General features: G+C 44.1%; 1 protein-coding gene across 7 annotated transcripts in view; it reads right to left on the bottom strand.

The window, feature by feature from the left end:
* Positions 1-3,674: 3,674 nt before the first annotated feature.
* The window catches only part of EVL (Enah/Vasp-like), a 126,312-nt gene continuing 115,392 nt past the window's right edge, over positions 3,675-14,594 (bottom strand). For 4 of the 7 annotated variants that reach the window (XM_072337694.1, XM_072337695.1, XM_072337692.1 and 1 more), the window contains exons 6-14: positions 13,428-13,657; positions 12,683-12,804; positions 11,250-11,310; positions 9,534-9,600; positions 8,175-8,241; positions 8,008-8,070; positions 5,780-5,846; positions 5,347-5,404; positions 3,675-4,303 (exon numbers count right to left, since the gene is read on the bottom strand). In XM_072337694.1, the coding sequence (XP_072193795.1) occupies positions 4,266-4,303; positions 5,347-5,404; positions 5,780-5,846; positions 8,008-8,070; positions 8,175-8,241; positions 9,534-9,600; positions 11,250-11,310; positions 12,683-12,804; positions 13,428-13,657 (773 nt within the window). In that variant the 3' untranslated portion in view covers positions 3,675-4,265. The remainder of the gene's footprint in view (positions 4,304-5,346; positions 5,405-5,779; positions 5,847-8,007; positions 8,071-8,174; positions 8,242-9,533; positions 9,601-11,249; positions 11,311-12,682; positions 12,805-13,427; positions 13,658-14,594) is intronic. The other 3 variants (XM_072337698.1, XM_072337699.1, XM_072337696.1) reach the window with 1 other exon arrangement.

A 14,594-nucleotide genomic window follows, 5' to 3' on the forward strand; every position in this document is an offset into this window, starting at 1 on the left:
TTGTGTGTAAGGTAGGACTGGTTTCTCTTCATGCCAAGTTAGATGTAGATGCTTTGCATGCATAGGACCGTGGAAGCAGGGATGACTGGCATGCAGTAGCAAATGACACTTTCTAGAGAACACGAGGGTGCCTTCAACTCATAGCATTGCTTAAATATCTCATGTCTGACAATAGCTGTTTGCAGTGATTTTGTATATGAAATGGAATACATACGTATTTTTGTGTATCCGAATCAATATTATATTAGTTGCTGTTTGACCTCTATTTCAGGATTTTTTCTAAGCCTTTTCTGAGCCATTTCTATTTTTAGTATCTGATATTCAGCACAACTTACTGGCAGAGCTGAACTGTGATGTGGAAAAACCCTTTCTTTCTTCTTCGGCTCACTGATCAGCAATGTGGCATAACACAGCTCATACTGTGAGGAATGGCCGATCCTTTCCCACACTTACTTTCAACAGTGTTCAGAATTCTGCATTTTCTCGTACCTCTCACTACTAGAAGCACCTCAGGGAGTAGAAAGCTTCTGGTTTAAATTGCTCCTTTAAGGGCTTTTTCTATTCCTGATTCCCTTTCTTGGTCTTCTGTGTATCATACCTATTTCTGTGAATAGGAGTTAGGAGTAGCTATCATTGAAGACACTGGAGATGTTACAGTAATATTTGTTCCTAAGCACTTGCAGTGCAATTCTAACTTCAGTGGGAACTGACTCAGCAATCAGGAAGCATGCGATACTCCAGCTATAAAAGCCAGCGCTAATGGTGATAAGAGGATATAACCAGGATGTAGAACTGGTGTTGTTTCTCTCCCTACGTGCTGTATATTGCACTTATGACATTGACCTAGATCTGTCATTTCAAGCCCGTGGAACAATTCCATCTTCCTGCCTCTCTTCTCCAACCACCACCAGCTTCTGGCTACCCTCAATAATAGTGTTTCATCCTTAGTCACCACACTCTTCTCCATGCAGAATATACTGAGCAATTTCTTGGGAGTTAGGAATTGAGATGTCATCTAACAACAACCCTGCTCACTGGAAAGCTGACTACTTATATCTATCCATACCAAGTGGCTAAAAGAGAACAGATCTATAAAACTCCTCTTATAAACTGACAGTTTAATCCCTCTAGTGGTTTTGGCTTTGTTTTCTTCTAGGAATCCATCTACATTATGAATGTGGAATAATAATTTCCTTTATGTCGATCTCTCAAAGACCATTACTGGGCCTGGGATGCCCAATTTCCTCAATAAACACAGTTTTGTTCCTGTCTCCTACAGCACTGCATCCAGTGAGTCATACTGGTATGACCTTTTGGCAGTAGTTTGTCTCAGTCCTCCTGGTACTTCATGATCAGATATTCAACTTCCAGTGTCCTTAGCAAGCTGTTTCACAACTCTCAGCCTATTTAGTAAGCAAACATAAGAACAATATTAAAGACTATTCTGTGTTCCTCATTCTGACCATTGCATTACTTTTCTGTGGAAACTGACTCTAACTCCCTTAGCTACTCCACAATAGCGTTACCCTACACAGTCTATATGTTAATAGCCAAGCCTGACATAGAAGCTACACTATAAACTGAGGGTAACAAAAGCTGTTGGCTGTTTCTCACCTGCATAGTGGCTGTGTCCTACTCTGCTTTGTCACAGTCCTCCTGTTCTGCTGAGGGATTTGAAGGTGCTGGAAATCTTGGTATCTGCTGTGCTCTCAGGCAGCAAAATACCAGTTAAGAGTGTCACTGTTCTCCTGATGGGGCTGATCACAGCTGCTCTCTGCCCTTAGAACCTGACAGGTGCACTCAGAACTTCAGCAATCTGGGATGGATTTATAGTGCTGAGTAAGCACCTGGAGATGGGATCAGGTGTTACTGCTTCTACCAGCCAAGCCCCCATGACCATCCTGTGCACCTTGGGACTCTGATCCCATTAAACGGCCCTGTGCAAACTTCAGTTAATTGTCTTAATCACAGAAGGCCTGCAAAGGAGGTTAAGAAAAGCTTGTTTGCAGTAGGTTGCTGGTGTTACCATAGGGCTATGCTGTAGCCAGGCTGTACTCAGCTTGGGTGACAGTGTGGTTATTGCTGACTGTACATGCAGTGCCACACTCCAAAGTAAAACACAGATTGAGCTGGGGCCCAACTTTGTCAAGCTTAAGAAAGATTAACAGAGACTTTCATAGAATGGTTGTGACTATCTGTGAGGCAGCACTTGCTGTTGTCAGGTATGCCATCAAATGCTACAGGACAAGAGGTAAAGGCCTTAAGTTGCACCAGGGAAGGTTCCAGTTGAGTATTAGGTAAAGTTTCCTCTCAGAAAGAGTAGTACAGCATTGGCACAGGCTGCCCTGGGAGGTGGGGGTGGTCACTGTCCCTGCAGATATTCAAGAAGTATGGAAGTACGGCATTGAGGTATAAGGTTGGTGGGCATGGTGGGGGTGGGTTGACGGTTGGACTAAACGATTTTAGAGGTCTTTTGCAATCTTAATTATTCCATGAAATGGTTTCATAATTAAGAAACACATGAGCTATTGTATTCATACAGCAGACCAGAATAAACTTCAATGATGTTTGGCTGTGTTATTCCTACCAGAAAGGATCTTTCTCCTGGTCCTGGAACTGTAGTGTTGTGTTTCACATCCACGCCTTTCTGCTTGAGTTCCCACATGAACATCTTATCCCGCTATCTTTCTCTAGCCAGGTGGGAAGCCAGCGCTAAACAGCTAGCAGATGTCAGGCTTGGACTGCAGATTGCCCTTCAATTAAGTTTAAATTTCCCTCTTTTATCTAGTATTTAGTTTACAGTGTAACTGGGGGGAAAAATAAACTGTTTTCTAGAAGACAGTTGGGGTGGCTTTGAAGATTGCTGAAGGACAACGGCAGACTCTCCCAGCCAAAGCAGATAAAAGTTTATAAGTAACCAGCAAGCCTGCCCCACCCCTGCCCTCCTGGGCATCCTGCTGCTTGAAGGCAGTCATGCAGGACCATGGAATTGGGTGAGAAGGGAGCCCTGGCCCAAGCCCTGCTCCAGCAGGGCCCCACAGCAGCCTCCAGGTCCCTGCCTGAGGGCTGAGGGAATGACCATGGTCCATAGGGCTCTGCAACAGCCCCCCAGGACCTGGTTTACAACATGAAGCCATCAGGAAGGCCCAAAGCAAGGAGAGGGAGCTCTGGAAACGCTGATTTCCACAGCTGAACTCCCATCACTTTGTGCCTTTTCCATAAAGCTGCCAAGGAGATTGTATGGTGGCTGCTGCCATCCAAACCAAGTTGAGCAGAAATTCTCAAGATTGAACTGGTGGAAAGAATGGTAGCAAAGAAAAGAACACGTGACCCAACAGGTCAGAGCGAGTGTGTGATGAAGTGCTCAGCTGCGCTGATGCAGCATCTTGTACTCATTTCTGAGACCTCAGTTTCCACACAATAAAGCTCACCAAAGCCTGCACCGAGTTAACAGGTGGAAACATGAAATATTAACAAGTGACTCCCATAAGGCTCTAGTTCAAGCATCTGGTTCAGCAGCACTGCATGTGGGATTTCTGCTTTGCTGTGGCTCTCAGCTCAGCACTCTCCAGGCGAGTCTTCATCACCGCCCTCCCCAAGCCAGCGAGGAAACATACCCAGGTGACATTAAGGTGGAGAAGCTGAAGGGGCCAACCATATAAACAAAGGCAGGGCCATGTGGACAATAAACAGTTTATTACCAATATGAACACAGATACTGTGATGCAGACGTACCATTTTTCTTTTTCTTTTTTTTTTTTTTTTTTTATATTGTGATAACTCTGAGACAAAGAACTTGTTGGCTGACAACTAACATGTCTCTTTCCTTCTGGTGATGCCACAATAAGTTTCTGTTGGCAAAGGATCTTCATTTACATTGCAGACTACTAATAAAATTACTTTGAAGTCATCTATCAAAAGCAAATGGTTCACGTGTGTTCTTATCTACTACTAAAAAGAAAGATAATACATTTAAATAAGCAAATACAAAATACAAAAAAGGCTGACAAATCCAATGTGCAGTGTCAGATGAAATCTAAAAAATCCAGAAATTTAAAATTTAATATTCTTTAGATTAAGACTTTTAAAATGAAGCAAATCCAAGGCAGCAGCAAGCTTCAAAGTGTGCTGAGTCTGCTAATAAAAAGGGTATAAGAACAAAGACAGTGCCGGTGTCCTCTCTCACCATCTTGCGTGACCTTGGGTACACTCGGAAATGATTCAATCTTCCTACCATTCTGAAGTACCGTCCAAATGCTTTGCAATCATGTTGTACTGATCCTACTCAACTCCTGCCGTATGGCTAGAAAACCAAACCAAAAAGTTAGCGCAGAACATTCTAACCCGCACATAGAAAACGCTAAGTACAGAGCTTGCAGGAAGTACGCGCCGGTAAAGGGATGAGTGGAGGGTAAAGGGATGAGTAAGGGTGAGCAGTCAGCTGTTTGCTTGCAAACTGCAGTTGTGGTTTAAGTGGCATCTGCGATTCATGTGAATGTCTTATTTTGCACTGGAATGAACTGGGGAGTCTCTGAGGGCCAAGCTGCTGGGAACATAGCAAACGGGCAAGGGTGTCCTCAGCTGCCAACTGCCCAGCTGTTATGAACACGTGGTGCTGGGGGAAAGGCAGCGGGCATGGCTTTTAGCTGTTTGACAGTCTCCTCTTTTTCCCCTTTCGTATGAAGCTAATTTGGGAAATGCAGGGTGTGGACGTGGATCTTTGCATACCCTAAGGCAGGTATCAAATAAATAGGTACCTTGCTGTGCATGTCAGTAATAGCAGCATTATGCTGTCTTATGTTGGCCTCGAAAAACATATTTTGTCAGAAAATACAAAGCAATTTATAAAAAAAAAAAACTTGCTGAAATATTTCATTTCACTGAGTTAGAAAAATACGTGGCTATTTGGATTGAGTTAACTTGAAATAGTTTTTCAAGCACAAGCATCCTCCAGAGGATGCTCAAGAAGGGTTCCCAGTTTGGTACACTTGTCCCCTCCTGTGCCAGACCAGTTGTAAGCAATTTCACACTCCCTGGTTGTGATAAACTGATGTGCCATGGGCTATGGGCCAGCCCTTTCTCCCACTTCCCCCTGTGAGTGGCACAGGCCAGTGAATCTTTCACAGGTTGGGGTGAAAACGTGTGTCAACAGCATAAAAATAAGGGATGTGAATATAGTGTTATGAATGAAGCTCAGTAAAGGTAGAAGGTTTTTCTTCAGATGTGTAGATAAATCAGGCCCAGACAAGTCTGAAAACACCAAGGAACTCCCTGCAGTGCCTATTATCTTATCTACAGGAAATTAGTCATAGAAGTGAGAAAAATAATGATTTTTCTCTTTCTTACCATCAATTATCTCCTCTTTCACTTTGTGTAACTCTCTTACAACTTCCTCCAATATTTCCTGATGAGACAAAACACAAGTCAGCTGCTCAGCATTTCCTTCTGATTGGTGGAAGAAAACTCAAGTTTAACACAGTCGTGGTGGGTCCCCCACCTTCGCGGCTGCTCAGAGCCTATTGCTGCTTGCAGCTATGGCTGCACTCTCAGGCCAAGGGTGCAGCAGAGGCTGGGGCATTTATTTGCACGTTTCGTACAGACATCTTGCTCAAATAGCAGTGAGATCGTGCTCTCCTGCTGCTCACCAGCTATCCCTTCTCTAAGCACCTAGCTGTAGAGGAAACCAGAAGACTGAACAGCTGTTTTGCTTGTACAGCGCATGCATGGGGGAAAATGGGTAGCTCGTCAACTCCAAGTGTGAAAAGACCTTTCAACTCACCTGTTTCATCCGATCGAAATCTAAGGCATCCATAGCCACATCATTGCTGCTGCTCACTGGCTTCATCCTTGATAAAGGGAAGAAAAGAACAAAATGCCAGCCCATCAGATGCCTGCAGTGCGTGCTGAGCCATCCCCCCCACAAAGGTATGGGTGCAACCAGTGCCAGACCAGTAACACCCATATGGAAGAGCTGGACTAGGGACTTTCCATGTGCTGCTGGGCTGCATCCTCAAGGCGGCTGCTCCTGTCCAGCCTCAATCCCAAGGAGAGGCTGCTCTCAGACTTCAGCAGAGGAGAGAACATGGGTAAAACTGTTCTGAAACCTAATTCAGGCTTTTATGGGGGTTGTGGTCCTCGATGACCTTAAACTACCACATACTGGGGTGACATACTTCATTACAGTAGTGGCAATTTGCAAGATAGATGTCTGGTTTTCTATCTTCCTTAATCCATTTTTTGGTACAACCACCCTGTCTTGGCTATCTAGGCTTTAATAATACTTAATAGGCTGTTAAAATAATAGTAAAACACAGGTTAGCGCAACACTAATTGAATAATAACCTAATAATCCTTTCCTTGGGAAGGCTTGACTCAAGCAGAGCTTTATGATAACACTGGACAGCACAGGCACTTTGTCTTGACCCAGAAGCAAACACAACCTGCCCTTAAGGCCTGATACATTTGGGTGTTATCAGCCTGCCTGGACTGTATTAGTTCAGAAGCTGAACTCTGCCGATGGCTATGGAGTAAACATAAAAAAGCAGAAGCTGTCTGACTTGCTGTCACAACCATTCTAAAACATCAGAAATGAATCATGCTAAATAATTCACATTAGAAGTTTCAAATGACTTTGCCATCATTTCTGGGCCTAAGCTGAGGGCTGGCTGAGATCCCATTGCCTCTGTGAGTGCGTTTGGTCTCGCATCTCTTTCTTGGGAAAACCTTCACATTTTGCTACAATTTCAAAATGAAGTTGAGATTGAAGACAGATACAAACACCATCAAACTGATCGGGAAGGAAACTGGCCATTGCTGGGAGCTTCTGCACAGTGCCCCACTCCCCCTGCAGAAGTTAGACAAGCAGCAAACACTGAGCATTACTCAGGCATTAAGCTAGCAATGGATTTTCCCCCACTCAACTCCTTCTGAGGTAGAATGACTTTGTAGAAGAGAGCTGGCACAAACATGATGGCTGCTTTAAATAGCTCACATTTCGTTCCCTTCTGCAAGGAGAAGAAATGGTCTTTCCTATATCTAATGGAAACTCATACAGCAGTGTCCCACTGATTTTAGGAAAGCAGGAGACTGCATTTCGCCCTAGGAAGACTGAAGCACCCTTTAATTTTTGGACAGGGCACATTCTGGCATCTGTAGCACAGGAATAAGTAAGCTCAGACAGTTGCCATTGACAATTTTCTCTCTGCAGACTTTTAGCACTGTGTTACGAGTAACAGTGTAAAACAAGGGCATTGCTTTGCAGTAAAAGGTAACTTTATGCAAGTCATTTCACTTATCCAGCCATCTCAGAGCTTGGTACTGCAGGAACATGAGGTGGGCCAGCTGGAAGAAGTCTCTCTCTCTTTCACTGCCCAATACCAAACCTGTCTCCATCTCCATGACCAACTTGGGTCATCATACACAGTATGGCTGTTTTCACTTGTGGGGCTGCTGGATTTCTTCAGGCTTCTTGGCTTTCTCCACGTATTTCTGAATGCCCTGTCTGGTGCCCGAGGCTTTTCATGGCCCAATGATATGAAGTTATTGCACCAAGCTTTGCACTCTTTTCCCATGTACCCACTGCAGTTGCGGAGGAATAACTTTTCCAAGTTGCAGGTTCTCCAGATCATTTCTATCTTTGATTTTGGATTTCTGCTGAAGTTGGACAGTTAAACCTTCCCCTACTGGCAGAGACATCCTGAACCAGCTGTAAAGCAGTGCTCCAAAACCTCCCGCCCAATTTGTCACAGCACACTGACAAGCCCACAAATACTTCAAGCACTTGCTTAAGTGTGATTAACTCCTGTGCCCACCTGACAGGGGCTGTTTCCATGGAACAAGTCTTTGACACAACACATGCTACCACCACACCATTACGACTTTGTGCAGGGACAGACAAAGCAAATAGAACAGAATGAGTAAAGACAGAAAACAAACATCAGTGCTGAGCACTGGGATTTGCCAAAGGACAAGTCAAGACAGGTAAGAAGGCGGGCTGTTAGCCAGTACCTAGAAGACACGTGGGATTGTGTGGGGCTCTTAGCTTCACAGCTCTTCACCATGGATGGATTTCTACAGCAATGGAATGAAACGAGACATGAGTTGTGCAAGTGCCACGGGGACAGCGCGACCATCCCAACTGCTAGCCAGCTGCAGGGACAACCTATACCACTCACCTAGACAGTAATGAAGATACGGGCTTTTCGACAGAATTGCTCCTTTCCCATGGCTTCTTCCCAGAGTCTGGAAAACAAAGATGAAAATTTGCTGCCAATTATTTTTTTCTCTAATAATAAAAAGTCCTGAAACGGATTGTTTTATACAGCTGCTTTCATTCATGAGCAACTTAGAAAGATCCAGGAAACCAAAAGTGCTGAATGAGTGTAGTTGCTTACATTGCAGAGAAAGCACTGGCAAAAAATCTGCTTAGGGATCTCTTGAATGGAGGACCAGACGCTTATGTGACACTAAAGAGACGTGGAATTGGAACAGTACAAAGAAAAGAAGAAATCACTGATATCAAGAAATACAAGTTAAATGTTGCTTATGTTTCTTGTTGCCATAGTTGGCAGAAAAAAATGGATGTGTGTGAAAAAAAAAGCAGTGAGATCTCCCCTCAACAACTGACATTTCCAGAGAGCATTTACTTAATGCTGCGTCCATTGCTAGCTAACAGAATGTTCCCCAAGCTATGCTACAGATCTCTTACCCCAGCCTCTTCCTATGCAAACAGTCCAACATAGAGTGTGCTCTTTCAGAGACCTGAGTGGCACACGACCTTATACACAAAGAGTTTGTTGCTCTGTGAGGTCCCAAAAAGCTCTCTAGAGGAATTATGGGCACTCCCAGAAAGTCCCTGGATATTGTTCCTCATTTACATGTGTGCACCCTTTTACTAACCTCTTCAACTTCCCTTGCAAAACAAGCAAATAGTGGCTTTGTTCCAAAAGGAAGCTGGAATGGTTAAATACTCATTCCCTTGGGAGAGATTTATTTTAGCATGTATGAAAGCCAAGGCTGATGCAAGGGTGATTTGGTAATGCAAAGCTGACTGGCTTGAAACTTATCTACTGTGATGTAATTATTTCAAATCACCATAGGAAAAACATATTTTAGGGACAACTTAACTTCACATACTAACTCCCAAGATCAGGCCTACTGCAACAAGTTACTAGGTTAAGGATGGGTAACAGTTTGAGATCCAAACCCCAAATGTACAGACCAATGCAGCTACGCTACCACAAGTAAAGCAATAGAGGTATGTGCCTCTACGGTGGCACAATAGTGAAGATGCAGATCCTCAGCTTTATGTCTGGACCCCCGTAATTGTATTGAATCCTTGCTCCTAGGCTGAGAAGTGCATAAAGTTACCATTTCCTGCCAATTACAGCTTTTGAAAAGATCATTACTAGGGAAATTTTCTGTTAGCTACTGCTACCGTGCTCTGACAGATGGCAATGAATCAAGAGTCCCAAGGTGATGCAGAACACTAGATGAAGGCGGTAACTAAAGAGCCAGTAGTTCAGTTTTAATACCTGATGAATTTTGCTGCTGCTGGGTGGGTCCTCGTGTACTGGTTGAAGGAGAGGTGCTAGCATCATCCTAAGAAGAGAAAAATAGGGCTTAATTCTGGAGATGAAACACAGAGTCCTCTTCTGCTCCAGAGATAAGTCACAGTACAGGTGGGACAAAATCAAGTTCTCTTCTGGCACATCTGACAGGCACTGCTATCAAAATATGGGCTTGGCTCGAGTCTATTGAAAATTTAACCTTTCTCCTCATTTAGCATGACAAAATACCTCTTTTTATTTATTTATTTGTTTATTTATTGCTAACATGGGCACTTTGCCATGATTCCACTGAATCACTCTTGTTTATACCAAAGCAGGCTGAGTTGCCACTGAAGAGTGCTGGCTGGTGAATTCTAAATATAAAACATCCATACATCAGTGTAGAAATGCTCTGTACTATGGAAACTGAGGCACCTGCAGGAACACTATGTCACATCTCAGCCTTTCAGTTCAGGACAGATACTGGTATTGGTGAGAGTGTCCCGAGTACTGACATAATGACATCACTCAGTGCTTCTCCTAACCAGAATGCTACACTCTTCATCACAGATTTATACTGTTTTTGGTAATTTATGGCTGACAGATCATAAAACATTAAACCCATATTTTCTATGACAACATTATTTAGCAGCCCTGAGAATACACTCAGGCAAAGCATTAACTGTGTATGGTAAGAACAGAATTGCACCAAGTTCGACAGAGGAGAACCTCACCACACTGTGTGCTCAAGATGCACATTAAACAGATTGAAACATTCTTCTTAATAACTTGGCACGATCAGGAAGTTTGGCAGGGGACACGGAGTCCTGCAGAGCTTCAAGGAGAGAGAACCAAAGGCAGAAGGACAGCAGAGGTTGAACAGTTGGAAGCTAACTGGTGCTGGGCACACCGGCACATGAGATGCTTTATGAACTTGCAGAGGGCCTTTGTAAGGGTACAGGCTGGTAACAAGGATGCTCTATGAGCAGCAAACCATGAGAAGGGACATGACATTAATGCCTCTTAAACCTGGAGAGATCTCTCATGCCTTAGCAGTTCAGCATGTAAAAAGTCTTTTAATCTATATGCTGAACTCAAAACTACAGCGCCACAGTTGTGGACAGCATACAGACAGACTGGTTAATGCAGACTGAACCCGAAGTCTCATTATAGTGTAAGTATTATGAATACGTTTCATCATTTGAATTGTCTAGTGGACAATGCACTGTTTCTCCTTCCCTCCCAGAGGTGTATTTTATACACACTCTGGGATTTGCAGTGAGCTGATTCTTCTTTGCATGAAGGATTACCCTCCATGGTTAATGATTCACTCCAGCTCAGCTGAAGCTGCAAATTTAAAGTATGTTACAGAGCCCTTGTCTCAAGATGACTTGCCAGAAGGGTTCATTGCATCTTTATTAGGGGCAAAAATCTACTACCCCCTGAAACACTTGGAGCAAACTATGAAAAATCACCAATTGATCTTGTATGGCCAACATCTCATCCATGAATGGGAAGGTAATTCTTGTTTCTAGTGTGCTTCCCAGGAAAGGTAGAAGCATTTAGTTTCGATTGAGTATGCATTACTGGGCGAGCACTGCTTGTCAGTTCCTGATGCACACCAGGAATGAGAACAGGGCTTTACAAGGCAGCATATCAACACATTTGCAAGAGCACAACCATGAGGAATCCTTCACTTACATTTTGGCTTTCCTCTTCTTTTTTGTCACCTGGCTTGTCTGACTGCGACGCTGCTTTCCTCCTTTGCAAAGGAATATGAGACAGGACAGAGTCAGCCCTACAGCATCACACCTCCTGTGCAAGGCACCAACCTCCACATGGGAAGGCTGATTCAAGCTTTGCTGAGAATTATTAATCGCTAAGTTAACCTTACAGAGCTTGACAATGACCAAATACATTTGGTTGTGCGGGACTTGAGATGGAAGTGATGCAACCAAACCTTAGCAATATGACTCCTAGGGGCAATATATTCAAGCCACATTCAATAGAAGAATGCAGAGTGTGGCAACTGTTTTTCCAGCCTTCTGTATTTATTTAATGCTTTCCAAAAGATTATGTCCAGAGTTCATGTTCAGAATTTCTTCTGAAATGATTAAGACATGGAGAGAAGTTGGAATCAGACCCTCTATACTGGGAACTGTGTTTATCCTAGTCCTTCTTTGCAAACCATGCATTGTTATCCTACTTCTTCTTTGTGCACCATGCACTATTGTCCTATTCATCTGCCTGTTTCACTACTCATATGTTAAAAAAAAAGAAAATATCCTTAGAGCGAAAACCAAAACATCTGTCACTAGGAACCTGTGAATTACAGTCTTACAGAATATTACTGATGGAAGGAAGGGAAAAAGACAAAGCAAAAATAATTGAATCATAGAATGGCCTGGGTTGAAAAGGACCACAATGATCATTGAGTTTCAACCCCCCCGCCATATGCAGGGCCGCCAACCAGCAGACCAGGCTGCCCAGAGACACATCCAGCCTGGCCTTGAATGCCTCCAGGGATGGAGCATCCACAACCTCCCTGGGCAGCCTGTTCCAGTGTGCCACCACCCTCTGTGTGCAAAACTTCCTCCTAACGTCTGACCTAAATAGAAATAGAGTGCTTTTAAATGTCTGGTAGCTTGATATGTCATTACAAGTTGTCTTATTGCAGAATAAATTGGCTCGACTGTCTAAGAATCAATAATAAGTCACTTGCCAAGATGTTGTCTTGTTATTCTCTTTATGGTTTTGTGCCCAATATCCTGACTGTGCTGCAAAAAAAAAAGTTTCCCTCCTAGTTTACTCTTCCCGAAAAGAATAACTTTGGAATAGATTTGGTAAATGGCAGAATCACAGAGGATGTATTTGCCACCATCTTTGAAGCTTTCCACTCTGAAGGCTTTGCTATAGCAACACAACTGTACGGCAACACCAGGCACCACTGCTGCAACACCTCCACCTTCACACCAAATACCAGAGGATGTTGGTGACTAGAGCCTGTGCAGGACTCATCAAACTGCAAGAGGCACCAAAGTGACCCACTGCTTAACCTAAAGGAGAGCACTTAGGCTCATACACAGTCTGCTGCAGAGCTCATGCTAGGGTTTACTTGAAATCTCAGTACAAACCTTTTTGCCAGTAATTTATTCATTTCCTCCATTAGTCCTCCGCTGCCTCCTCCACTACTTGTTCGATTGGCATCGCTCTTAGAGACCCCGCTGGGGCTGGACCCTCCTGAGCCATCTTCTGGCTTAAGACAGAAATCAACATTGAGATTAATGAAAATAACTTCATTTACAGTCATCAATGATCAGTTTTCCTAATCATCAGGAGCAGCGATCACAACCAGAGGCTAGAAGTGCTCTGGGGTTGAAAGAAGATGTAAGTAGAACTCAATAAACTCAGCAGCAGTTTGTGTGAAGCAATATGTATGGTTGAATGATGAAAATCCCACAGTGCTGTTTCTTTGTAATTACGTCTAGGTTACACAACCCTTGCCTAAGTAAAGGTTTATTTATGTGAAGCCTCAATAGTTTATGCTGGTAATTTTGAGCACTTACAATGCCTGTAAACAGTGGCTTACTGTGGCAGATAATACAAGTATAGACTTTGCAGAATCAACGAAATCCTGGCAATGTGAAAAGCTGCAGCCATTTCCCAACCCCTATTTTCTGAAGAGCAGTAATTCTACCAAACTTCCTATCTGCTCTACCAATTCCAGCTGCTCAGCTCTATCCTCTCCACAGACTCCCATTCAAAAGCCCATCCAGCTGACGCAAGCTTCATTGGCTCTGCAGAACCCTGTGCTAAGCCAGGTCTTACTACCCCACAGTATCAAAGAGCCCAACTGGCAGCCCCCAGCTGCCTCCTTACCCGCTGAACTCTCCTCAGTTTGGCACCAGCCAGAGCTGCTGCGAGCCCTGACACTGACCCATCTTCACTGGCAGCACCTTGGCCGGCGCCGACTGGCAGCGGGGGTGGTGGTGGGGGAGCAGCTCCCATTGGGGGTGGAGGGACTGGGGGGGGTGGCGGAGGTGGGGGGCCGCCGGACGAAGCAGGGATCACTGAAGCACCGCTGGGATGGCCGGGTGGGAGAGCTGGGCCTGAAAGGCAGAGAAAGATGAATTATACACCAAGAGCCATCTCCTCCAGTGAGCACACCACGCCACCTTCCCTGTCCCAGGGCTGCAGCCCAATAGCAAGAGTAGCCAATGCAAGGAAGTGCCACACACAAGCAGAAGAGTGGGAAATAGTGGATGCATCAATGGCCAGTCAGCTCTGGCTGTGTCCTGATTGGGGGATGCACCAATGCTCTCCTAAATGGTTGATGCATCAATGGTCAATCAGTATAATTGTGTTCTTCTGCAAGACCCTGTCTCTAACAACAAACTTCCTCCTTTCAGCTAATATTTTATTCTATGCTGAAATCAAAGCATGGACAACCCTCCCTAAGTGGCACCTTTCATCTGCTCTTCTTATAACCTTCTACATGTGGACTACAAACTATGTCAGGCAGCAGCATGGCCTTCTGTTGACACTGACCTTACACTGGAAGCATGGGCTACAGATGCATACCCCCTTCTGTTTTATGGCATGTGTGTGTTTCATTGTATGGTCTCAGCCGACGAAATGCAGAATAACAGTGAGGAGTTCAGCCCCACCCCACCACGGTTCAGTAAAGCTCTCACTGGCTGCATGGGCTGACCAAAGTGCTTAATCCTAGCACAGTGCTTTGCCCGTAATGGGTATGCCAAATATGTACACTATCAGGAGGTTATTCCCCTACATCATGCTCCCAGAAGAGGCTGATCTTGATATATAATCACAGGTTCGATTGTTCAGTAAGTGCTACTTCGAAAGGCAGGAGGATTTTAACTGAGGAATGTTTAAAAATTAACATTAGCAGTCTGGTTTTCTTCTTATCTAGGTGTTTTTTTTTATAGCATTGCCTTATTTCTGTGGTTAGTTCTGTGTTATTTCACGCTCCCAATTTCATTCTTGAAACGAACCGTAGCTGCTATTAGAAATGCATTAAACATT

This window comes from Excalfactoria chinensis, chromosome 5 (assembly GCF_039878825.1).
Source record: "Excalfactoria chinensis isolate bCotChi1 chromosome 5, bCotChi1.hap2, whole genome shotgun sequence".
NCBI classification, from domain to species: Eukaryota; Metazoa; Chordata; class Aves; order Galliformes; family Phasianidae; genus Excalfactoria; species Excalfactoria chinensis.